Genomic DNA, 26486 nt, shown 5'->3' on the forward strand with positions numbered 1-26486 from the left:
AGTATTGAATACGATATGTAGATAACCAACAAGGACCTACTGTATAGCACAGGGAACTATACTCAATATTTTGTAATAACCTATAAAAGAATCGGAAAAGAATATATATATATTCTTATATATATATATATATTCATACATGTACATACATATATATATCTGAATCACTGTGCTGTACACCTAACACAACACTGTCAATCAACTACACTTCAATTTTTAAAAAAGACATATAAATACATGGGAAAAGAAGCATAATATGATCTGCTACATGCTAAGGTGGGGTAAAGCACAGAAGGGGAGGGTTCGGGGCTGGCTTCACAGATGAAATGTTGGCAAGCAGCCGGGGCTGGTGACCCACTGCAGGCCACTGAACTCAATCCACATCTCCAGCAGGCAGAGGCCTAAGGCCTTTCCAACACGTGCATGCAGGTGGCTGCAGGCTGATCCCGAGTCCCCTCAGGCTACTCCTGGCTTACAGGGCCCTGGCTTACCTGCAGTGGAGGGTCAGGTTGGCAAGTGGGCACTGGCCTGTCACTTCTGCTCTCTGAGGCTCCCCCTGGGGTCCAGCAGCCGTCAGTTCAGCTGGGGACAGAGTTAGAATTAGCCAAGGAAATCCCAGGTAGCGAATCTCCGTCCCAGGAGGCAGGCAGTTGGGATGCTTCGGACTGCTCCTAGCTTCCAGCGCAGATTCTCTATATTTTTCCTGCTTGTCTGTCTCCATTTGGAGGACCCTCCTTCCCCCCCCTCCCCACCTTCCCAGTCTTCTCTACAGCAGCCAAGCTTTTTATTTTCACACGCAGTTGAAACTATTTGACTATCTCGATGACTGTTGTTTCAAAGGGCAGATGCAAGGCCTCTATTACCTACAGGTGGTCGGTGGAGGCTGTCCGCACTGGGGGTGGAGAAGTGCTCACTGAGCCCAGAACGCAGGCCCAGCACAGAGGGGTTAGGAGCTCTGTGCTGTGTTAGGGGTTAGGTCTTCAAATAGGAGCCACGCTACCTGATTTGAAATCCTGGCTCAGCAACAGCTCAGCCCTCTGACTTGGGGCAGATTACTTAACTCTCTCAGTCTCAAGTTTCCAGTCTGTAAAATGGGTATTATAAAAATAGAGCCTTCCCTATAGGATTGCTGTGAGGCTCAGGCTCAGGGTAGAATCCTGCTTGAGGCCTGCATTTCTGTATGATTGTGTGTCTGTGGTTTCTAGGGACGGTGGGAAACGGCTTGAGAGGTGAAAACATCCAGCTGTAGCTGCTTCCATTCACTTTTAAATTTCACAGACATTGCAGATTTGGGGACTAGGGCCCTAGAAATACAGTGTCCTTAGGGTGCTTACAGTCTAGTAGGCAAGGCAGAAAATAAAACCAAAGAACAGCCCTATTCTTTTTCTCCATAGAGCAATTCATAGTTTGAAGTAATGGGGTTGTTAGTCTGCTGTTGGGCGAGATGGGTGTGAACTCCATATCCATCCCAGCTGATCACACAGTCTTGGCATTTTGGAGGCATTTGGATTGTGGCTGGGAATGATATTGACCTTGGTGCTCCATACAACTTACTTGTGGATGCTGGAAATTCCATTGCGGGGGGAGTCTTTCTCTAGGACTAAGCATTATTCTTTTTCTGATACCCTGTGTAAAATTAAAAAATCCCTGGGGTGGGGCGTGGTGAGTGAGTTCACTGAGTTCATAACATGGCAGTGCTGTGTCTTTTTTTGTTTGTTTTTAACATCTTTATCGGAGTGTAACTGCTTTACAATGGTGTGTTAGTTTCTGCTTTGTAATAAAGTGAATCAGTTATACATATACATATGTCCCCATATCTCTTCCCTCTTGCATCTCCCTCCCACCCTCCCTATCCCACCCCTCTAGGTGGTCACAAAGCACCAAGCTGATCTCCCTGTGCTATGCGGCTGCTTCCCACTAGCTATCTGTTTTACGTTTGGTAGTGTATATATGTCCATGCCACTCTCTCACTTCGTCCCAGCTTACCCTTCCACCTCCGCACAGTGCTGTGTCTTGAGCTGCTCAAGGACTCTGGACTCCAAAAGATGCCCTGATGGGTACCACAAGGGGAGCCAGGGGCCCACCAGACAATCACCATCACCCTCTGAGTCAGCACTCAGCCCAGCTCTGCCTGCGGAAGAGGGAGGTAAAGAGAGGTAGGAGGTGAGTTAAGGCCCAAGCAAAATCCAAACTCAGAATCACAGCCAGCCTCACTCTGGGAGCTGAGAAAGCCAGAAGTTCCCGGTCCATCTCATCTGCAGGCCCTGCTCTAGCTGATCTGCCCCTCCCTTATCGGTCCCGCTGGAACAGTCATGCTTTCCTCTGTGACAGCCCCGTGGTTGCCCACAGGACTTGACAAAACTTTCAAGGTTTTTAAACACACTCAACTACAAAACTGGGGCCCTTCTGTGCACCTATCACTCTCCTGCCCGGAGGCCAAATGTGGCACTCTTTTTGGGGTCGGGAGGAAGAAGGTGGAACCCAGCCACCGCAGAGAGGCCCTGGAGTGAAGCAGGGCAACCTCTCCCCGCGGCTGGAGCACTGCCCTGGGCGTGGCCCGGCTGCCCATCTGATCCCTTCCTACAAGAATCTGCATGCGTCCTCCCTTCCTTGCTTCCTTCCTCTGGGTTCCTCCCTCACCAACCTACCTGGAGGCAGGTAATAAAGCAGGAGGAGGGAGATGGATGGATGGGGAGGGCGGAGAGCCACGTGGTGCCATAAAGCCCAGCCAGAGGGCCTGTCCCGGGAGTGTCCAGACTGCAGGAGTCAACGCTCGGAAGGTGGACTGTCAGGCTTGTGAGCCGGAGCCGGGGCGCCAAGGCCCGGGAGGCGGCCATGCACCGAGGCGCGCCGGGACCAGGCCTCAGGGGCCTGAAGGGGGACGAAGGCTCTGCCCAGGACTTGGGGAGCTCTTGCCTGGAGGCCGGGAGGGATTTTGGGGTGCTGAGAGAGAACAGCAGTCCCCGCGACCTGGGCGAGGCAGAGGAGGTGGTGGGCAGCAGAAAGCGCAGCCGGCCGGTGCGGTCGAAAGCGCGGCGCATGGCGGCCAACGTGCGAGAGCGCAAGCGCATCCTGGACTACAACGAGGCCTTCAACGCGCTGCGCCGCGCGCTGCGGCACGACCTGGGCGGCAAGAGGCTCTCCAAGATCGCCACGCTGCGCAGGGCCATCCACCGCATCTCGGCGCTCTCCCTCGTGCTGCGCGCCAGCCCCGCGCCCCGCTGGCCCTGCGGGCACCTGGAGTGCTACGGCCAGGCCGCGCGCGCTGGGGACGCGGCGGACGCGGGCTCCAGCCCGCCGCAGCCTGCGCCGCTGCCCGCCGGGCCCTTCGCGCCGCGCTGCGCCTCGTGCTTCCTGCACACGCCCCTGGGACAGGCCAGGGCGGTGGCCGAGGCGCGGGGCGTGGCCCAGGCCTCCGCGGGAAGCTGGCGCCGAAGTCTCGGGGCTCCCTCTGCCTGGCCGCGGGGCCACCTGCGAGCGGGCCCCGGGCTGGGCTACCAGCACTCCTGACCCGGCGCCGAGAGCACCCGCGGGCCTGGAGGAAGGCCGGCCTGGGAGGAGCCAATGACCTGATGACTACAGAAGGGAACATTATAAAATCATCCTGGGCATAGCTGAATGGGCTGAGGCCAGAGGGGGAAAGGAGGCGCTTTGCCAGTGGGAAGGAACTCTGGAGCCCGGGGCTGCACCCCTTAACCCCCCCCCCAATCCCAGCCAGGGTTGGCAGCTCCAAAAGGAGCAGGATCCTGCTGGGTTCTTACCTTTGGACTCGATGAACTCTTCTTGGAAAGTGACTTTTGCATCCCTGTGCCTCTAAGCCCTGCTGCTTGTTAGGAGAATGGGGACTTTTGGACAGGGGGGTGATGGTATGTGGGAGTGTGGGTGGCAGCTGGTGTGGTCTGAAGGCACAGTGTGGGGTCCCTTCCCCCTGCCTGTGCTGATGCCCCGAGTCTGTGATCCGGGAGAGGCCATCAGGAGCAGCTCAATAAAAAGGAGAAGCTATGGTCTCTGTCTGCTACCAGGACTCTATTGGGCCCAGTAGCCCAGGGTGGCAAGAAGGCCTGAGGGGCTTGAGGCCTGGAGGCTCACCCTGGAATGTTGGGCCCTGGCCTGAGTGAGGCCCACAGGTAGGTACTTGAAGACACTGGTTTCTGGTGAGACCCCAGGTGTGACGGAGCATTGTGAGGGGCACTGCGGGAGAAGACATTATCTGGAGACGGGAGGCGGGACTGGGAGGCTAAGGATGTGGTCAGCCTCCTCTCTGGCCCCCCGGCAGAGCTGCTGTCTGCAGTGAGCCACAGAGATGGTGGCAATGAGGGCGGAGTCTGGGCCAGTCTCAGGGAAGGAAGCTGAGGCCAGGGCCAAGGATTGGGGGGTAAGTCCTGCTTGTACCCCAAGCTATGGGCGGATGGAGCTCCCAGGGAAGAGTGGGCCAGTGCAGCCAGGGCCTCTGTGATGAGGGGCAGACTTGGAATCCAGGAAGGTGGGCCTCGGGCCAAGGCTGCTGAGGAAGTGGGCGGGACAGCCAGCCCCCCAGAGAAGTCTGGAGAGCTGCTCTGCATCTAAGGTGAGCGCTCCGGGCTCGTGTCCGGTCTCACTTGGGCTGACCCGGCTGATGTTGCAGGTGCTGCTTGCTGGGGTGAGGACCCAGGTGTGCCAGGGGAGGCCTGAGGGCTTTCTGGTCTCCTTGGAGAGCTGGGCTCTTGCCAGCTTGGGGTGGGGGGAGTTATGCAGCTCAGAATGGGGGACCCCACAGAAGCTGGAGAGATGCCTATAGTCACCCAGGGAGGAGTGAAGTGTCCCCAGAACAGCTGAGATGAGGCTCACCGTCCTGATTACAGGTGTCTTTGCTTTCTGCAAGTGAGACACTGGCTGGCACACTTGGCATCAGGTCCACAGGCCTCAGGGCTCCAAATTTCACAGGGCAGGTAGACACAGATCACGGGAAGGCTTTGACTCTGGGGCAGAGGGGTCTTGGGGCCTAGCTAGGAGCAAAATGTGGGACTCTGGCCCCAGGCCTGCCCGCTGAGCCTGCCCTATAAGGGAGAGGCAGTGTCACAGTCTAAGAGCGGAAAGGAAAGAGCCAGACCGGCCTGGGAGCCAATCTCTGCTCTGCCACTTACTACATGTGTGGCCACTTAACCTCTCTAAGCCTCTAGTGCCTCACCTCTGACACAGATGATTCCACCTCAGGGTGGCGGTGAGCATTCACATTCGTTCTAAGGTACAGTTTCTGGCAATGAGAAGGTGTTCCACAACTTAGTGCTGTTTGCATATTATAATTTTATGACAGACCAGCCTGGACAATGCTTCCACCTTGCTTCCGCCTCAGGTTTCTATTCTCTGGAAACATAATAAAATGACCATCAAGTCCCGCTTTCCAAAGTTCCAGGATGGAAAGAAACGACGTTCTTCCCCGCTGAGGGCGCCCCCAGGGCTTTGAGCCTAGGTACTTCCATCCGTACAATGGGCTGAAATAAGTACTCACATCATAGACTGTTGTGCAGACTAAAGGAGAGAATGCATTTAAGGCACTTAGCACAGTGCCTGGCCCACAAAGCACTCACTGCATGGAAGCTATTAAGACAAGTTCTATTCACAGGGTTGTTATGAGGAGAGAATGCATGGGAAGGTGTTTTATAAACTAAAGCCCCCAGCACGTTAGTTAGTAACATTGTTTCATCAGGGCTATTTGTTTGAGTGCACACATCTGCATATTTCCAAGATGGTAAGTATTTGCCTGGCATTCTCAGGTTTTTTAACGTGTACACACTTTGTGCATGCTGACAGAGATGTGTAGATCTGTGAATGTGTGTGTGTGCATATGTGTATGTATTGACCTAACAGGTACCCCCTCCTCTCCCTGATTCTTTAGGGGACGCTAGGCCAGAATACCTTTAATTATGTGCCTTCCAGGTTTTCTGGAACTCTTGCTTGAGTTTTTTAATCTGCTTCCTAAGACCATATCCGTTCTCCAAGATAACTGATTTGCTGTGGAAAGAAGATAAATCTGTGATTGTTAAAGAAATGGAAGTTATCAACCAAGGCCACATAGGTTTATTCAAATATTGAGAAAAATAATACAAGGAGAGGCACTGAATGAATATAAAAAGGAAAGTTCTGGAAAGAGAAAACACATATAAGAGAGAGCTGCTAAAAGTTATGGCCAAAAGATACGAACGACTGATACCTAAAGACAGAAATTATGTATCTATAAGGTTAATCCCAACAGATCCCTCAAATAGTGTTCAAAGCAGAGAGAGGGTTCACTTTGAAAGGGCAGAAAATAATAACAATTTACAGCACTTTTAGCAGCTTTACAGCATAATGAATGAGACATGCCAGCAAAGTAAATAATTGTAAGACCCAGTGTTGTCAGGGATATGGAGAAAAGGGCACATTTACAGATTTCTACTTGTACTGTGTGTCTGTTCCCTTTTTGGTAGAGAACAATTTGGCAAAATCGCAGTAAAAATACCCCAAGGGAGTAATCCAAAAGCAAAAACAAATTTGCAAAAAGGCAGTCCCATCGGCACTGTACCTATCGATGAAAGATTTTGAAACAACACAGATGCCCAACCATACAGGCACGGGCAAAGCATTCTCTAGTGTTGTGACAGGATGCTAGTTATGGGGAGTTCGGGGAGCGGATCACAAACTGGTCTGTACCTGCTGATTATAAGCGTGGACAAGCAGGTAGGTGCAGGAACAGACCTTGAGAGAATTTGGGAGGATGTAACAGGGTTAGTATCCATTAAGGTTTTTTTTTTTTTTGTAAAGATTTTTTTTGATGTGAACCATTTTTAAAGTCTTTATTGAATTTGTTACAATATTGCTTCTGTTTTATGTTTTGGTTTTTTTGGCCAGCAGGCATGTGGGATCTTAGCTCCCCATCCAGGGATCGAACCCTCACCTGCATTGGAAGGCAAGGTCTTTTTTTTTTTTTAATCTTTATTTTGTTTGTAATTTTTTAATACATTAGGTTCTTATTAGTTATCCATTTTATACATATTAGTGTATATATGTCAATCCCAATCTCCCAATTCAGCCCACCACCACCACACACACCTTCCCCTCTTGGCGTCCATACGTTTGTTCTCTACATCTGTGTCTCTATTTCTGGGAAGGCAAAGTCTTAACCACTGGACTGCCTGGGAAGTCCCTCCATTAGGTTCTTGATAATTGTTTTTAAAAGGTGAAAGTTTTGTTTCCTTAGGGCACCTTCCAAAGAGGAGTAGGGAAATGTTTTGAGCACAGACAGCAAGGATTCCTTTGGAGGGACCCCACCTCACTGGATGTGAAATTGGGGTGCTTGCTGATGGGTGCATGACCACATCAAGTTTTGCTCACACTTTGCACGTATGTGTGTATGTGTGTGCAGACGCCAGAAGGCTGCCTGGAGCAGCGGAGCTGGGCCCAGGCAGGCCTCAGTGAGAAGTGGAGTTTTCTTAATTACTCCTGCCTTGTCAGCCCCATATGGTTTCCTGACACCCAAGGCGATGCTGGGGATAAAAAGGGCCTTGGGGGGAATTCCCTGGCAGTCCAGTGGTTAGGACTCCACGCTTCCACTGCAGGGGGCACGGGTTCGATCCGTGGTCGGGGAATTAAGCTCCGCACGGCTGAACAAAAAAGGCCATGGGTACAGGTATAGGGGGGCTTTTTACCTCTTCTCCTTGGATTAAGCTCGAACTTACCTACCCTTCTGAGGTTTGCTTCCCTGTCCACCCTGTCCACTTTCCACTCCACTGTTTACACCTCAGCATCCTTCACACCCGGGGTGTACCAAGGGTGGGACAGGCAGAGGTGGACTTAGCGTCGGTGTGGACACACCCTGGGCATTTTATTGGCGTCTTCGTCTTCCTCTGGTTCATCCAGCCAGCCATCACTGCAAGTCAGGCCCTGGGCGAGGGAGCTGGGGTCACACCTGCCCGCTCCAAGACGTCACAGCCCATCAGGGAGGGGGCACAGAGAGGGGAGTGACTTTCTTCAGTTCCCTGCATCCACACTAGAGAACAGCGAGGCCAGCCTGCAGCAGAACAGAAAGGCCGATACACCTGTGTAGCTGCAGGCGCTCACAGCGCAGGCCGCCACCTGAGGCCCGCGGGCGGTGTGAGGGCGGAGTCGGAGTCGGAGCTCAGCGCCCTCCCTTCTGAAGGCTGCAGCGGGCCCAGCTGCTTGCTGCTCTGCAGAAAATGGGCCCAGGGTTCCCAGATCTTCATGTTAAAAGTCTGTGAAATGGATTTTTTAAAAACACTGTTGAGCCAACACTGTGCAGGCCAAACCCACTTTGCATGATGAACGTGGCCCGTGGGCCTCCATCGAAGACCTCAATTGGGGCGGAGTGGGGAGGCCGCACCTGCAGGCGGGGGCAGGATCGGGCCAGAGGAGGCGCAGCTGGCTGGGTTGGGCTCACCAGCCCCGGAGCCCAATCCCGGGGCTCCTGGTCCTCGCCTCTGCCCCTCCCCCTGGTTTCCGCTCCCACTTCTGGTCCTTTCCCTCACCACCACTCGGCCACTAGGTGGCACCACAAGCCGAGGATCTCACAGCAGACAGAGCAAACGCGGCTCCCAAGTCCCTGAACCCCAGCATACCTGGTAACCTCGCTGCCGTGGGCCACCCTGAGGACTTCTTGGCTTTTTCTTTTCTCTTCGAGTTTTTATTAAGTCAAAAAATCCCTTTATGTCAGGTTCCTTCCGTCCTCCAGGCCAGTGCTGCCCAATAGAAATATAATGCAAGCCACGTTTTCAATTCTCTAGCAGCCATATTAAAGAAAGGACACAGGTGACATTAATTTTAAGAATGATTTATGTAGCCCAATATATCCAAAATATTATCATTTCAATATGCGATCTATATACAGTGTATTAATGAGATATTTTACATTCTTTTTCTCGTACTAAATGTTTGAAATCCAGTATATGTTTTATACTTACAGCACGTCTCAGTGCGGATGAGCCACATTTCAGGCGATTGGTAGTCACATTGGGCTGGAGGGTATGGAATTGGGCTGCGCAGCGGTAGGTCCACAGGGCCTGAGTCCTTCACCCCAAGAATCAGCTCCCAGGTTGTAACACGGAATCCTGTCTAAGCTGGACACGGACTTAGAGTCCAGGGGTCTCAGGCACCCAACCCGCCACCCTCTGCAGGAGGTCTCTTATTTAAAATGACATTAGCCACTCTCTCGAAGTGAGAGAGTAGCATGGACATATATACACTACCAAATGTAAAATAGATAGCTAGTGGGAAGCAGCTGCATAGCACAGGGAGATCGGCTCGGTGCTTTGTGACCACCTAGAGAGGTGGGATAGGGAGGGTGGGAGGGAGATGCAAGAGGGAGGAGATATGGGGCTATATGTATATGTATAGCTGATTCACTTTGTTATAAAGCAGAAACTAACACACCATTGTAAAGCAGTTATACTCCAATAAAGATGTTAAAAAATAAATAAATAAAATTGGAAGTTCCTGGGCACAAGAGCCCAGCTCACTCCCTCTGCCCCAACCCTGGCCTGGGGGAGCCCTCCTCCCATCCCTTTGTGGCCAGCTCTCCACTCCCTGCCCGTCACACTCTCTCACACTCTCTGCCTCCTTTGCCTTGTCACGGCCCTTGTTGGAAGCAGCATTTCTGAAGCCAGCTTGATACACAACCCAAAGATAATTCTCTCCACTAAAATGGCTCATCTTGCTCCAAACCAGCCCCTGGACTTGGACCAGGGATTGATATCTGATTGGGATACAGCTTGAGATGACTCTGGGCCTTGCTTTTCTAATCTGTGATATCAAAGGATTTGAACGCCACAACCTCTGAGACCCCTTCTCACCTCTAACTTCCCACCCCCAACCCCCATGACCTATGCCCTCCCCCAAACCACACACAGACACACACACACACACCCTGGTGGTTCTAGGTCACCTTATAAAACAGTGTAAGGAGAGAGATCGGGGACATAGAAAGAGATGCAGACAATAGAGAAGGTGGCAGAAACGGAGGGAGGAGACATGAGAGAACAAAGAGACAGAGGACAGGCAGCCAGAACCCGGGCCCTTCAAGTCGGCATCTGCGCTAAGGAGCTCCTGAAACGGGATCTTTGCTGGCTTTTTTTTTTTTTTTTTTTTTTTTTTTTTTTGCGGTACGCAGGCCTCTCACTGCTGTGGCCTCTCACGCTGCGGAGCACAGGCTCTGGACGTGCAGGCCCAGCCGCTCCGCGGCACGTGGGATCCTCCCGGACCGGGGCACGAACCTGTGTCCCCCACATCAGCAGGTGGACTCCCAACCACTGCGCCACCAGGGAAGCCCCTTTGCTGGCTTTTTAAAAGCACCTTAGAAAAGCTCTAATGGCCATGAGATGGGGCCAACACTCCTCCCTAATAGCCCCTCTGCCCCACCCCTTGGTGAGCTGCTCATACACCCATTCAGAGGGTCCAGGCAGAATCCAGGGGCCACACTAGTAGTAGCCCCCCCGGAGCTAGGAGCCAGGCTCTGGCCTGGATGCCTCTGGGCGTTGGAGGTCAGGGTCGAGGTGGGATGCAGTGGGTCCAGGGGCCAGCGTTTCCCAACAGATAGCAGAAGCGGGAGCCTGCCCCAGTAGAGGAGCAGCAGAGGGCTCAGTCTCCCGTGACAGTTGAAGACACACCCATTTGGACCCACTCTGTCTTTCTTCCCCATCCAGAGCCCCCACCCAGAAGAGCAGGTCCTGGGTCAGTAGTGGAAGCCAGAGGCTGGCCCAAGTCCCCCTGGGCTGGGCTGGGCTGGGCTGGGCTGGGGCAGAGGCAGAATGCTGCTGGGTGGTTCTCTGGGGAGAGAGGAATTGAAAAGCATCTCTGAGGAGGGCAGGGAGGGAGGGAGGGAGGCTGGGTGATGTACACACACACACACACACACCCTCCCTGACTTAGTCTAAGCCTCACTCCGGAGAACAGCAATCTTCTCTCTGCTCTTCGAGCTGCCTTCTGTTGCTTCCCCGCCCATCTGTGCTGTCAGCAGCATCGGCAAAGTTGGCCTCAAACTTGAATGGAGCTGAAGGCTCCAGCTTCCCGGAGCTCCATGGGGCAGTAGGCCGGCCTGAGACTCTGAACTCAGCTGGCCCGGAGAGGCTGACCCTCCCAGCCCCCAGCTGGCCCTTGCTCTCCTGGGTGACACGTCTGCCCCTGACCTGTAGGCCCTGAGTCTGGGCTGAGGAATGGTGTGCTGAGGTCCCTCTGGAGCCCCTCGTCCCGGCCTGGAGCTGGAGCAGCCCAAGGCCCAGGCCAGCATGGCCCACCCCGGGCAGCCTCAGTTTTCCCCGGCGCAGGAGCCAGGCACCGTCTCACCCCTGGACCTGCCGGAGATGGAGAAACTCCTCACCAAGGTCGGGGGCCAGGATGACAAGCCCCTGAAGCTGTCCAAGTCCCCCTCGGGGGCGCTGGACCTGGAGCAGGGCTGCCACAGCCTGCCCTTCAAGGTGGTATCCGAGGGGCACCGGGAGGCCTCGCTCCCCCAGGCATCCTCCCGGGCCAGCTCGAGGCGGGCATCCTCCATTGCCACCACCTCCTATACCCGGGACAGAGAAGTTCCCAAAGATTACCTCGTCCTTGCCATCACCTCCTGCTTCTGCCCCATCTGGCCCCTCAACCTCATCCCCCTCATCTTTTCCATTATGGTAAGTGCTACTCTTTGTTCCAGGGCAGGGGCTGGGCCTGGGGTCAGCAGCCACGCTTCCCTGCAGGCACCAGTCTCCCTGCCTGGGAGGTAGAGAAAAGAGCTGGGTGCCGGGGGCTTGGAGGAAGATTCCCCTTCTCAGCTGGTCTATTACTCCCCCTTGGAGAGGGGTCCAGGGGCCTGGAGATCTTCTGTTTGCTGTCCTTCATCTCTGCTCCTGGACATCACAGCTTGACTTTGCACACATCCCTGCTGGGAAGGGGATTCCAGAGAGCCACCTGGAGCTAAATTCTGCACAGAAATACAGCCAAGTTGGGGGTCTTGCCTTTGCAGGGGTCGGGGGCGTTGTCCCAAGGAGTCATTCCTGAGTGGGGCTGTGAATCAGCAGAGGTTGCACCTGGCATGGGGTCCCAGGGCCCCATGTTCTCAGGAGGGGAGCCAGGCACCCTCCCCCCTCCGGAGTTCTGTCAGCCTCTGGTAGCTCTGGTTTCCAAGATCAGGCAGTGGCTTCCCTGCCATGGACTGAGGGCTCCGGGGCCCGGCTGCCCCAGGGCTGCTCCTCTGGGGGTAACTTCTCGCTGGGGCCCTCTGGGCCTCGCCTTTGCACCGATTTCAGCATGTCTTCAGGGTGGGGGGGCCTGGGCCAAGGGTGGGAACACACGTGTGTCAGAGGGCATGGCTGGCCTGGCCAGGGAGGGGCATGGGGGCTAGTCCTTGCTTCCCACGCACTCATGCTCTAGGGTTTTGAGTAAATTACCTTAGATCAGCTCCAATCCAAGTCATCTGGATAGAGCTACTTACAGAGGAGCCACAGAAAATGTTGGTACGTGTTGGCAAGTGACTTCTGCGGTCCAGGAGATTGTGAGAGAGACACGGAGAGAGGCTGGCAGGGAATGACTTTCAGAATGAGGTTAGCAGCAGGGGACAGTACACTGAGAGGGGAGACACTGTCTGCTTCCCCTCTGGAGTGACTCCCCTGCTGAGTCATCATCATCGAGCCCCCAGGAGCTGTGGTCATTCCTGCTGCCCACTCTCCTCTGAGAAACCCCCTATTTCCTCATACGTCTCTATCCACTTCACCGAGGCCCAGTCTCCAGCCAGGGGGGGCCTTCCCCAACCCCCAAATCCAGCACCACCTGCCAGGGCTTTAGGGGACACCGGTAGGGACTTGGTGTGGGCAGAAGAGCCAGGGCTGGGCCAGGCCTTTGAGGAACTTCCTGTGCTGCCTGTTGCTCTTGGAGGCAGCTGGGGGCAGAGCCGGGCCACAGGGGTGCACCCGGTGGCTGTGGGCAGGGCCAACCTCTTGGTTACAGGGAGAAGCCCCAGGAGGAGAGACAGGCTTTGCAGAGGGAATCCACACAAGGACCCAGGAGAAAACGTTCGCTAGAATCCGTCTCCTGCTGGGGGTGGCAGGGTGTGAGCTGGGTAGGAGCTGCCTTTGTCAAGGGAAACCTGGGCCCAAGGCTGTGAGACCACCGAACCCACCCCCAGTGCATTTCTACATCCTTCTCAGGTTCTTGAGTCAGGTCTGATGGTCACCGGGCCTGGGGCAGGGAATACAGTGCTAAACCAGATGCCATCACCAATCCCCACGAGCCTCCCGATCAGTGGGGAGAAACTTGTAAACAGACCCTTACAACACATTGCAAGAAGCACCCACGCTAGACAAAACCACAGGGTATTCTGTGGCCTTGGGCAAGTCGCTCAAACATCTTTTGTCCTCAGTATTCCCATCTGCAAAATGGGTGTCAGCATAACACCTAAATTATAGAGTTGTGTGAGGGTGAAATGAGATGAGCCATACAAAGTGCTAAAGCACCCAGCACATAGTAAGAGCTATCACGTGATGGTAGTAATTAGGTGAGTGTCTCCCTGGAGGGGATGGGAAGCCATCACATTTGTTGGTTTTTTTTTTGGCCGCGCCACACAACATATGGGATCTTAGTTCCCTGACCAGGGATCGAACTTGTGCCCCCTGCATTGGAAGCATGGCGTCTTAACCACTGGACCACCAGGGAAGTCCTGTTTGTTGTTTTTCTTAGAGCTTTGAAATATAATTCACATATCATACAATTCACCCATCTAAAGTGTACAATTCAATGATTTTTAGTATATTCACAGACAAGCGCAACTATAACCACAGTCAACTTTAGAACATTTTCCTCACCTCCAAAACATTTTCCTCACCTCCAGGGCCTTTTTTCTTCCCCATCCCTCCCAAACCTGAGCAATCACCCATCTTCTTTCTGTCTACATGGTTTTGCCTCTTCTGGACATTTTATAAGCAGACATACCTCGTTTTATTGTGCTTTGCCGCTATTGCATTTTTTGCAAATTGAAGGTCTGTGGCAACCCTGCATCGAGCAAGTCTATCGCCGCCTTTTTTTTTTCCAACAGCATTTGCTCACTTTGTGTCTCTGGGTCACATTTTGTTAATTCTCGAAATATGTCAAACGTTTTCATTATTATTATATTTGTCACGGTGACCTGTGATCAGTGATCTTTGATGTTACTAATGCAAAGAGATCACAACTTGCTGAGCAATGATGATTAGTATTTTTTAGCAATAAAGTGTTTAAAAATTAAGGTATGTACATTGCTTTTTTAGATACAGTGTTACTGCACACTTACTAGACTACAGGAAGGTATAAACGTAACTTTTATATACACAGGGAATCCAAAACATTTGTGTGAGTCACTTTTTTGTGATATTCACTTTTCTAGTTCATAGGACACCCCCATGCCCTGGGGAGGGAGGGGTCAGTTATTTATCTAGAGCTGAAATACTTGGTGCCACTCAAACAGTAGCAGGAGTGAAGGAGAGACAGAGAGTATGGAAAGAGAGTTAAGTCTCCATGCTGGTGTCTCCAGGTCCTGGCAACAGACTTCAGAGCTCCTCATCTGAAGTCTTCCCACTGGTTACCAAGTGAAGGATCAAGCCCTTGACCCCAGGGGAGAAGGAGACCCACAGCCCTGACAGCCTGGCTAGAGCTCACTGTCTGCAGAGCATGCCCTAGTATGAGGCTGACAGAGTCTAGCTAATTGTTCCCATTTACCAGATGAGGCAACTGAGGCATGTAAAACAGTGCCTTGCCCATGGTCACACAATTGGCAAGAGGCACATCACCTGGATACTGAATCCAGTGTTCTCTTCATGGCCCCACCCTGTATCTACCTCTGGGACAAGGATGGTGTGTCCCTCCCAGGAAACGCAAACCTTTTAGGCATTTATGCAGGGAGGGAATAATTCTACTTCCTTCCCTCTTTTTCTCCCCCACCTCCCAGTAGCCTCCTCTCCACCACCCACTCACTCCATCAGTGGAAGACTAATGGACCAGCAGTGTCCTTCCCACTGTAGCTCTGACAGGGGCCTGCTGGGACCAGGGCTGGGATCAGGGGCTCTACCTCAGGAGCTGTGATCACAGGTGTCCAGGCCCAGGCCTGCTCAGCACCGCAGCTTCCTGTGAGCTTCCTGGGGTGGCCAGGGCAAGGTTGGCTTCATCCATTTTACCCCTGGGTCAGGATGAGAAATGGCCATGCTCCCCGATCCAGCAAGATCTCCTGTCAGTGAGGGATGCTGGGCCCCAGGCAGTGGGCCTTCAGTTGTTGATAAAAGAAGCATCAGATAGACTTGGGTGTGTATCCCATCTCTAGCCCTTTTAAGTCACATGACCATGTCCAAATCATTCAACCTCCTTCCTTAGCTCCAGTCTCCTCATCTATAAGATGTGTAATAAAACCACCTACCTCACAGGGCTGTTGGGAGGATTAAATGAACTAACGTGTGTGCCAAAGCCTGGAACATAGTAAATGCTTAATAAATGGAAGTGGTTGCTATTATTATTAATACTAAATGAAACTGCGACGTCAGCGGACAGGACAAACCCCCAGTGAACAGGCATTTCTGGCTTTTAGCAATTTGGATCTAATGGAGTCTCACCCCTCATTACAGCCTTGGGAAAGGGAGGCGGCCCTGTCTGTGGTTTGGGTTGCAGCCTCTGAGCAGTCCCTTCTCTGTAGGTTGTTCCTACAGCATGTGGGAGCGACGCAGAGACCCAGAGTGGCTTCAACGCTTCCTTACTTAGGCATTTTCAACAACTTAATTATTTAACTGATGTGTTGCAGGCTCATTCTCATTCATTTATGATTTATCCATTCACTCAACAAGAGTGCTAAGCCCTGACCAGGGCTGACGGTCAGCTGGTATGTAGGCATATGGCTTAAGATATTGACATCTTTTTTTCTCTTTTTTTTGGCCATACCTCGTGGCTTGTGGGATCTTAGTTCCCCAATCAGGGATCGAACCTGGGCCCTTGCAGTGAGAGCACGGAGTCCTAACCACCAGACCACCAGGGAAGCCTCTTGACATGCTCCTGAATAAGCTGGTACACAGCTGCGGTCTCAAGCCCCTATGTCTTGCCAATCCGTCCCATCCACCACTGCAGCTGCCCTGACTCCTTCCCCAGGATCCTCCACCACCCCTCCCCTCTCTCCAGCAACAGGGGGGTTAAACTGTAGTCAGGGCATTTCAGAAACAATTGTGTCTATGCAGAGACAGTGCTGGGAAGCACATGGAGAAGCACATCCTTTTGCCTTGACCTACTGGGAGATGCTTGATCTCTGTGGAAGGGCCAATAACTGATCAGCCCTGGCACATCTTGTCAGTTCTCCTGAGACCTGCTAGGCCTTGGCCTGAGCCTCATGGGTGGAGAAAGCTCGTTCCTGAGAAGCTCTGTTGCCACCCTCCTCTGGCTGGTTTCAGCCTCTAGCAGCTCCCATCAGCATCCTTCTCACCCTATCCTCTCCCCAACCCCGCCTTGTCCTTTCCCCACACTCAAACTTTTTTCAATATCTTTCCTCACTGATCTATTAACCTGAATTCATTTTCTCACTCACCATTCCCACAGTCATTGCAATCACAAATGATCTATTAATTCAGTCATTACAACCATTACTGCAATTATTATTAGTTGCCTTCAACTTGAGCCATTTGGTGTAAGAGGAAGTTGATGTCACTAACGGGGACGCAGAGCAGCTGGTAATTTACTCATAAAAAGAAATGAAGGGTTTTCCTCCATCCCTGGAAACAAGGGATGGATCTTTCATTTGGAAACTAATTGGGGAGGGGGGTACTTCAGAAATGAGTGCCAGCTAGCAGTGGACAACTTCTCATGTAAGATTAGGGCTCTATTCTTAGAGGCAGTTACTATCCCTCCTTTCTACAGATTGGAAAACTAAAATTTACAGAATAGTTGTGAGGTTTACATTGCATAGAGTGTATAAAGTGTCTGACACAACAAAGAAGCCACAACCAGGTCTGCCCTATCCCATGCAGCCATTCCCACTGTGTCTCCTTCAGTGGCGTCCCTCAGGCTTGAAGGAACAAGCACGACCTTCCATCAATCCAAGGATGCGTGGATTGATGGCTCTGCGGATAAATAAGTGAGACTGGGCTCAGTATAACTGAAAAAAATTCTCTCTCCCTCTCACCTTTCTTCCTCACCTCTCATACCCAAGAAACTACCTGTGTGCCTCTCTCCATGGCCCTGAATCATTACTGCACAGACATTTTCTGGAAAATGGGGGGCAGGACTCATCGTAAACCCTCTGCCCCTCCCCCTGATGCTATATTTACAGCTGAGAATGAGTCCTGGATAATGATTCAAGGTAACCCCAGGATTTCTGAAGCTGAAATTCCTGGAAATCCCAGCAGTCTTTCTGTATGTTGCTCCCTCTTCCTCCCAATGTTGCCTCGGTGTTGATGTCCTGAGTTTGGTGACCTGAGCTTGCCGTCCATTAGAGCATTTTATCCTCTACCACTCCTACGAGGCAGGGATTGTTATTAGGCCATTTTACAGATGAGGAGATGCAGCTGGAATACAGAACACCAGGCAGGTGTGGTGAGAGAAGCAACTGGAGAAATGGAGAAAGGCCAGATCAAGAAGGGCCCCAACTGTCACAAAACGGAATCTGGATTTTGTCCTGTAGGCACTGGGGAGCCTACAACTGGGTGAGACAAATAGAGGATTTCTTCAAGACAGGAGAGAAAAAGATCTAGTCAAGAAGGAGAGGGTGAAAAAAAAAAAAAAAGAAGGAGAGTGTGAAAAGACCAAGGAGTGATTGGTGCCCCAATGTCCCTGGGCAGCAGAGAGAGGCTGAGGTCTAGACTTGAGCTTGCATAGTTCCTGGCACAAGGTAAATGTTCAAATAATGCTAGGGATTATGACCATTCCAGTGGGGGTGGAGGAATCTCAGTGGGCTTCACAGAGGAGGTGGCATTGGAGCCAGCTGTTGAAGAATAGAGAGGATTTGGACTTGAGGTGTTATGGGGGAGCAGGAATGTGGGCGGGAGAAATAGCACGAGCAAAGGCAAGTGGAAGTCGGTGCTCATACCCTGAGCAGTTCAGATCGGCTAGACCCAGAGGTTGTGGAAGAGAATGGCAGAGGGTAAAACCAGGAAATGCAAAGCGAACCTGAGTTTGGACTCTGTTCTGCAGACAGTAGGGGGCCGTGGAGGATGCTGGACAAGAGTGATTGCCTCAGCCATCATCATCTCTCTGAGACTTTGCCTCAGCTCCTGGCTCTCCTGTGATCCCCCACTACAGTCAGGGGGGTCTTTGGGAAACCTGCATCCAATCATACCATCGTCTGCCCCATCCTTCCATCTTCACTGGCTCTCACTGTTCTGGGATAAGGACCGACCTCCTTGCTGTATGGGCAGAGCCTTACCTGGCCTGGCCCTGCCCGCCTCTGCAGCCTCCTCTTCCTCACTGTCTCAGCCCCGGCTGCACTGGCCTTTGTCAAGTTCCCGCCTGCTTCCTTCAGTCAATAACGATTTATTGAACATCTACGTATTTGCCACGTAGGGACTCCCTCTGGGCCTTTGCACATGCTGTTCTCTCTGCGCAGAACACTTCTTCCATTTGAAAAGAAAGCTATTTAATTCTTACTCATCTCTCCTATCTCAGTCCAGATGTCCTCCCTTCAGGATGTGTTCCCTGACTCTCCCCTTTTATAAACTCTCATAGTACCAGGTACCTCTCCTTCGGAACGCTACCCACACTTGCAATTTTGCTTTTATTTGTGTGGTCACAATGGAGGCCAGCCTCCCCCCAAGGCTGTAAGCTCCATGAGCATAAGAACCGGGGCTCTCTTGTACACCGCTGCACCCCAGGGTCTTAGCACCATGCCTGGCATGAATATCTATAGGGTGAAATGGTGGTGTGGGGAGTAGAATGGAGAGGAAAAGAGCTTGGAGCCAGGGGGACCTTCAGGAGGCTCTTGTCATGGCTTGAGTGAGAAGTGGCCCCTGGAACTAGGGCAAGTGCAGCGAAGCTAGAGAGGAGAGTTGCAATGGAATTGACTAGGAGAGGAAACTAATTAGTAGAGTAGGATGGGAGGGGAGTTATGACCCAGTGGGAGGACACTCCAGGCTGTTGCCAATAATTGGGGCTTGAGCACGTGGAAGGCGGAGTGCAAGGTAAGGAGCAGATCTGGGAAGTAGGAAGCTGTGGTTTGGGGCAAAGTGAGTGAGGTCACACTGGGGCAGGCAGCTGGCACTGGCCTGGAAGGAGCTTGGCACAGGGAACCACGGGGTGGAGGTGGGGAATCAGAATTCTGAGAGATGAAGACAGGACCCAGGAGACGGGGGGTGCCCCAATGAAGAGAACAGGGGGGAGGTGTCACTTCTGTGAACTTCAGCGTCTTTAAAAATGGGCAACACTGCCAACCTCATAGAATGATTCTGAGGCTAAATGAGACCACTTAGGCATAGTCGTCAGTAAGCTGCCCGGCACAAAGTAAGGGCTCAATACATCTTTGTCATCATCGTCACCATCATCGTCAAGGTACTTGATGGTTCCATGCTGAACTCAGGAGCCTCCAATAACCAGAACATAAATAACCAAATAAATGGCCTGAGGTCTTGTAAGTCGTCACACCTAGTAGACTCCTGCCTGTGCCTGTTCTATCAATAGAAGTCCAAGTTCTAGAGCTGGAGGAATCTGGAGGTCCCAGGCCAGCCTGGGCAGTGGTGAGGGGGGAGAAGCTTGGGACACACCTCCTACTGCTTCCCCCCAGACCCCTCATGATCCTATCTGTCCCTATGTCCTCTGTCCATCCCCATCCTAACCCACCTGATTTCACCCAATTCAATAGGGCCAAGAGAAGCCGAGCTCACTGAGAAGGAGTGAAATATCAGATAGGGGCCCCTGTGAAGCCATACATGGCTCCGCCCCAGCCCCAGCCTTCCTGGTTCAAACCCCAAATGCCTCGCCTTTCTGGTGTGATCTGGGAAGTGGACTTGGTTGAACAAGGATGTGGTTCCTGGGTGGGATATAGGGAGAGGGAGGGCCAGTGATTTCTTTCCTTTTATGGCAAGAGGGGGCTCACAGAGCAAAAGAGGCAGGTATGGCAGGCCATAGAAAAAGCCACAGGGGCTGCCTTAGTGCAGCTGTAGGAATGAGCCTTGGGCTGGGGTCCGTGGGGGCCTGGCTTATCTCTCCTGCCAGCTCAGCATGGCCTGGACCTGGTCCACCCTCCCAGGCCCTCGGTCTCCACTATACCACCCTGCCCGTCACTGTCCTGAGATAACACCCTGCATTGCTTGGTCATGCTTCCAGCTGTCCCCTGCCAGCGAGGGGCAGGCTTAGTTACGGGTCTCCTCAAGAGGTCTGGCCACTGGAGTCCTGAAGGAGCCCCCTGCCGCTCCCCTATGGAGGCTGCTGGAGTGTGGGCCGCAGTGGGGACCGGGTGTGTTCCAGGGGCTCAGTAAGGGGCCCCCTCCAAGGCTGCCAAGGACAGCCTTCCTGAGGTCTCTGCCACCTTCTCTCTGCAGTCTCGAAGTAGCATGCAACAGGGAGACCTGGACGGGGCCCGGAGGCTGGGCCGCCTGGCCGGCATGCTCAGCGTCACCTTCATCATCCTGGGGGTCGTCATCATCATCGTGGCCGTGGCTGTCAACTTTGCAGGTGAGGCCCAGCCGCACTCCAGCTTCCTCAGTGAGGACTGTGGAAGGCTGTGGCCCAGCGCCCTGGGACAGGGGTGCTGGTGGGGAGAAGGGTAAGAGCACGTGTGGGCCACAGCCTTTCCCTCTCACTCAAGGAAAGCAACCCAGTCCCCTGCAGGGACTGGCTGAGTGGGGTTGGCTTTCTGACTTTCTAATGCCTGGAGAATAGATCACTAGGAAAGGGCGTGGGAAGAGCACGTGCCCAGGAGTCAGAGGCCACGAGCTCTAGTCTCAGCTCTGATGGTCCTGGGTCCCGCACCAGGGTCTGCCTGGGTCGAGTCTCGGGGTTTTCACGTTGAAAGCGGTAGGAAGAAGCCTCCAGCACAGAGGCTTTTGTGAGCATCACCTGAGATGATGCATGTGACTCTGCTTTGTAAACTGGGGGCCTGCCAGACAGCATCCCTGATGAGACAGCCAGGACCTACTGGAAGTCAACCATGCACGTGCTGGAAGTCAGGAAGCAACACTTCTGTGAGTGCCCAAAGGTGGCCCAGGGAAGTTATCCAAGCAGGACGACCATTTTCAAAGGTGACACTCAGCTGCTCACAGAGCCCAGGCAGCTTTGAGAATTTCTGGGCTATGCAGGTCAGTGTTGTCCATTTCCCTCTCGTCACACACTCACATCGGGAGCCTCCAAGCATCTCTGCCCCTTTGGTGATCAACGTAAGCTGTTCCCCTAAAGACCTTGCCCCTCAATGTGTGCTCCATGGGCCAGCAGCCGTGGCTGCTGACACCAGGAAAGGGTTGGAAATACAGAATCTCAGGCTCCACCCAGACCCACTGAATCAGAATCTGCATTTTAATAAGATTCCCAGCCCAATCGTTAGAGTTTGGGAGGCACTGATCTGGAATACAGAGTTTTCAACTTGGGGTCGAAAGCCTGGGATTCAGCCGTGGGGTCATGGGGAACCTTGGCCTCGTAGGAGAGGGAAGAGTTAAGGTCTGTAATCAGTCTGCCTGGGCTCAAAAGGCAGGTCCTCCATTTCATCCGTCTGAGCGGAAGCATGTTCCATAACCTCTGAGTTGGACAGGTGTGCAGGTGCCTGAGAAGCAGGAACCCACTAGCCCAGGGTATGAACCTCAGTATCACCTTCCGACGTCTCAGTCTCTTTGTTCTGCTGCTGCTTGTCGCCTTAGCCATGACTCTTTCAATGGCAAGTGACAACCACTGGACTCAAATTGGCAAAGGGGACTGTTTAGTTTTCACTAAAATATTCAAGCAGCGATGGTTCTAGCCTCAGGGGTCCACGCGCCTACCTCCGAACCAACCACCAAGGCCCCGGTCCTGTCCTTGGCAGGAGCTCACTTCCACTGGGAGCCCCCAGCCAACTCACCCCGGTACCATTTCCCGCTAGGAAACAAAGACTCAAATCCTCAAAAAAGGGACCGGAAGACCCTATGTTCTGAGCTCTGTTCTACCATACCTGTTCTTTTCTTTACAGTTCAGAAGAAATAAACCTAACTAGGGGGCTGTGCTAACAGAAGCAGGCCCCCACCCGCTGGAAAGCTCCACACCCACATGCCCCATGTACCTCGGAGGACAGGATGGTGACTGCCAAGTGCCCACCTGTCCCCCAGCTCCAAAAGTACAAACTTGGAGGGAAACCCCCAAGTCACCCCATTGCCAGCCCACATCACATGGGAAAGCAAGAGGAAGAAAGGAAGGGAGGAAATGAAATTGACTGTGAAACCAGTGAATACTGTGGTTTAATCTCAGATGCACGTCCCGGCAGTTTAACCCCAGGGTTCTGGCTGGTTTCTCATCCCCACGATTTCCTGGGACCTGCCAAGCAGCACATACAGCCAGAGTGAGAAGAAACCAGCCCCACAAGCAAGACTACAGCGGGGAGAGAGGTAGCACAGTCCCTGCGTGTCTGACGACCGGGAGAAAAGACGCGGGCCTTTATTATCTTTTGTATTTTTCTTGAGGCAGGATAAAAAAGACTGTTTGCATGCCTTGTGCCACGTGCCTGCTGCGATCCCAGCCAGTACCCTGAGCTCAGAGGCCAAGCTTCTGCTCAGCACATGCCCTGGAACCCCTCGGACACACAGGATGTGCAGCTGCTCTGGAAAGAGGCAACAGCCATACTTCAATCCTACATCCATCGCAGGGTGCAGGCACCGAGCGGAATGTTGGTGGAGACAGAAACGGGGACAGCATGACCCATAGACCTCTTCCCAGACCTTTCAGCCTCACGAGCATCTCGGCTGAGAAGTCTGGTGTCAGAGCATCTGCCAGGCTGACGCAGTCTGCCTCTAGTCCCTACCTGGGCCACCAACCAAGAACTCCCGGGGCCTGACCTTGCCTCCAGGACAGCCAGTGAAAAGGAACCCAGGCCTGAGCTCTCATCCTGACAGGCCCTCCCTGGCTGTCTGGGGCACAAACTCAGAGTTTCATGCAGAGGGGCTCAGGGTCCCCATGCAGAGGGGCTCAGGTGGGGCCTGGGCTCCCAGCTCCCAGCCCAGCTGCATCTGATGCTCTGTGCCTCACCCTGTGCCCCTGGCCAACCACAAACAGCGAAGGCTTTCCCTGGAGCAGGCTTTGGGACCACCCCTGGGGGAAATTCCCATGGGCTCCCAGGCCATTAGGGGTGTTTGTGCCTTCTGCAGGGGCGTGGGCCAGAGTTTTTAATGAAGGTTTGTTGTTCATGGGGTCTAGAGAGTTTCAAGATAGAGGGAAGAGCTTGGCTGAAGGGTCCCATCTTTGGGGACCTGGGCTTAGGAACACATCCACATGCCCAGAATCAGGGGCCCGGACACCATGGCCTTTGTCTCAGGACTTAATGGGACACCTGGAAGGAGTTAAGCAGGGCCCCTCAGATTTCTCCCGGGTCTTTCTTGCTCCCACTTCCCCCGTTGGCTTCAGCCCCCAAACCCTTGGAGAAGGATGCTACAGGCCTTCCCACCCTGTGAGGCCCTGCCTAGCAGCTAGGGTTCCAGGAGGTTGGGAGGGCAGGTTCTCAGGGCCCCAAGTTGGCCAAGAATGTTTCCTCTGTGCCTGTTCAGGACCCTCATGCCTCCTTTCAGGGTCCCTGCCCGTCTCTCCCACCCTCCTCAGAGGCTCCTGAGGAGGGAGCATGTCAGCACAGAGGCTCTGTCTGCCGGGAGGGGCTCTGGGTCCTGGGTGCAGCCCCAAGCCTTCTAGGAGGGCCTGTATGAACGAGGGGAGGGTTCAGGGCCCAGGGGCATGGGCAGATCCCTCTAGGGCTGGCGTTCCTGTGTCAGTCACCCACCCAGGGAATAAACTCCAACCTCTCCCGACCCTAAAGGAGGGACCGGCTGGATTTGCTTTATGGGACCTTTGAGGCCAAAATAGAAATGCCCGTGTTTGTCGGGGGGGAGGAAGGGGATAAGCCCAGAGTATCTGTGTCACTTTCAAGGTCAGGTCAGGCCAGGGGAGTCATGATGAGGTCTATGAATCTGACATTCACCGGCCCCCACCCTGGAAGGAGGGGTCATGAGTCAGCTGTCTTCCGGCAGGTCCCAGGGGTCCCCAGCTTCAGCACCCCTGGGAGAAGAGAGCAGTGAACCAGACTGTTTAGGCGTGGTCTTGTGGGAAAATGACGGCAGAGGTGGGACCGCGGCCTCTGTGTGCCCTGGGACCATCACGCACACCTAGACCTGCCCCCCCATCTACAGTCTCACCCACAAAAACAGGCCCTGCCACGCACGCACTCCCACAGATACACACACTGGTTCCTACTCCAAACCCAGGATGGTGGAGAAGGAGAGAAGCCACAGCAGATCACTGCAGACGCAGGCACGGCAGGAGCATCCTTCCTTCAGGCGAGAACGACTTGAGGCTCCTAGTCATACTAAGGATGTAGCTCAGAGGCCTCCAAGGTGTGCGGGAGGGGCAGAGGCCTCGGGAGACCGGCCCTTCCGGCAGAGAGGAGCCCAGGGCCAGAGGATGGGAAACCCTCAGAGGTAAGGCTGGGACGGAGGGACCTGCTGCCTCCCACCCACAGGTCTCCTGACACCCCCAGGCCTCGTTGAACATGAAGGGACAGTGGCCCTGCCATCCTAGCGCCTTCGTGGGTCCAGTACTGGCTGCATGAACACAGTGGTCCCCTGGCTTGGGGCACTGACCCAGCCCCTCCCCAGGTCCCCTAGGGAACAGCAAGCACCACCCCCTGACCGCCACCGGCCCCCACTCACCAGTTCTCTCTGTATTTCTCGGCATGGAAAGAAATAAAGCTGACCGTCCAAGCCCACCGAGGGTCTTGTTTGTGCCGCTGGGTTCAAAGGGTTCCAAACAACTTGGGGGGCACTGGGGAGCCTGGCCATCCAGGGGCTCCATGGCCACCATGAAGCATTCCCCTGGGCAAGCCATCTGTTCTCACCCAGGCTCAGTTTCTCTGGTGAGCGATGCTGGTCTTCCCTTGGTCGTTCCTTCTGCCTCTGAACAAAGGCCTCAGGCATTGAAGAGGGCAGGAGGCTGTGCTGGCGTCTTACAAACCTTGGTAAATCCACACGGCCATCCGAGGGGGTCGCTAGTGTTATCCCGGGGTTCCGATTAGTAAACCGAGGTTCAGAGAGGTTCAGACACTGGGCCCGGGTCACACCACGCCTGGCATGCAGAGGTACTGAAGAAATGTTGGTGAACTGACCGTATCCCTAGGTCTGACCCCAAAGTTGGCTTCTTGCCGCCATGCTTTGCTGCCTGGAGAGCAAAGGCTGTAGGGGGCAAAGGGCGTAGGGGGACACGTGTCTGAGATTCAGCAAGGGAAAAGCTGCAGCTTCCACAATGCAGAAAGCCTGAAATCACAGATGGTTGCACCCTCTCTCGACCTGGACTCCCCACCTGTGAACGGTGCGGTGATCCTCTCTGCACACCCACAGGGCTGGCGGAGACCCAGTGGCGTGTCCTGGTGAACCGTGAGGGCTGGATACACGTGGGGAATGCCAATAACAATTTCCCAAGGCACAGCCAGGAGAGCACCCCAGAACCTGGGAGGTGCTGGGCATCCCAGGCTGGCCCTTGAGACTCTGCTCCCCTCCATCCCCAGCCCTACCTGCCTCTCCCTGACCCATGACAGGAGACCACCCCGCGTGCCCAGGAGAGGTCTCTGGCCCAGGCCTCAAACCTTCACTCCTTGGCTGTGTCAACTTGAGCAGCCCTGGCCTCTCTCTGGGCCTCAGTCTCCAGGTAAAGGAGTGAACTGTGCGGGTCTAGAGCAGGCTTCTCAATCCCTCCCGGCGGCACGCTGGAATCACCTGGGAGCGTGGGCCACGCTGGTGCCTGGCCGCCACTCCTAGTGAATCAGGCTTAAGTGGTCTGAGGTGTGGCCTAAGCTTCCAGAGCCTTTAAAGATTTCCAGGTGATCCCAGTGGTCATTTGAAGTTGGGAGCTATGGGGCTGGGCCCTCGAGACTTACTACTCAGCATTAATGGGCGTCGCCAGGAGCGGTCAGAAATGCAGAAGCTCAGGCCACACCCCGATCCAGAATCTCTGCCCTTTCACAAGATCACCAGTGGTTCCTGTGCACTGAAGTTGGGGACGCTCTGGGCTAGACGCCTGAAGCTGAGTCTCGTGGGCCAACTTGCTGCAGTCTCCCCTTAGGCCGTACCTTCTGTGGGGGCGGGTCTTTTATCTCCCCTCTAAAAATAATAATTGTTTTCCTTTCTTTTTCGGCCACTCCGTGCGGCTTGTGGGATCTTAGTTCCCCAAACAGGGACTGGACCCAGGCCCTCAGCAGTGAGAGCACAGAGTCCTAACCACTGGACCGCCAGGGAAGTCCCATTCTCCTTTCTTTCTTACAAGGGTCTACCGAAACAAATGGAGAAAATCTAAGCAATACTGAGAAGCAAACAGAAGGACATTAAGAGAAACCCCAAGTA

The 26486-nt window shown here is 53.7% G+C and overlaps 2 protein-coding genes across 2 annotated transcripts; both read left to right on the forward strand.

Annotated features, from left to right (window-relative positions):
- Positions 1-2755: 2755 nt before the first annotated feature.
- BHLHA9 (basic helix-loop-helix family member a9) lies at positions 2756-3510 on the forward strand (the record flags this gene model as incomplete). Its single annotated transcript, XM_079904722.1, has 1 exon — positions 2756-3510. The coding sequence occupies exon 1, from the start codon at positions 2836-2838 to the stop codon at positions 3508-3510; it is 675 nt and encodes a 224-aa protein (XP_079760848.1). The 5' UTR covers positions 2756-2835.
- Positions 3511-11245: 7735 nt separating this feature from the next.
- Positions 11246-26208, forward strand: TRARG1 (trafficking regulator of GLUT4 (SLC2A4) 1; the record flags this gene model as incomplete). The annotated part of the gene is made up of 4 exons (XM_079904500.1): positions 11246-11639; positions 20475-20698; positions 22363-22499; positions 25967-26208. The coding sequence occupies exons 1-4, from the start codon at positions 11253-11255 to the stop codon at positions 26206-26208; spliced, it is 990 nt and encodes a 329-aa protein (XP_079760626.1). The 5' UTR covers positions 11246-11252.
- Positions 26209-26486: the final 278 nt, after the last annotated feature.

The sequence above is a fragment of the Stenella coeruleoalba genome (genome assembly GCF_951394435.1).
Source record: "Stenella coeruleoalba genome assembly, chromosome: 19".
NCBI lineage: Eukaryota > Metazoa > Chordata > Mammalia > Artiodactyla > Delphinidae > Stenella > Stenella coeruleoalba.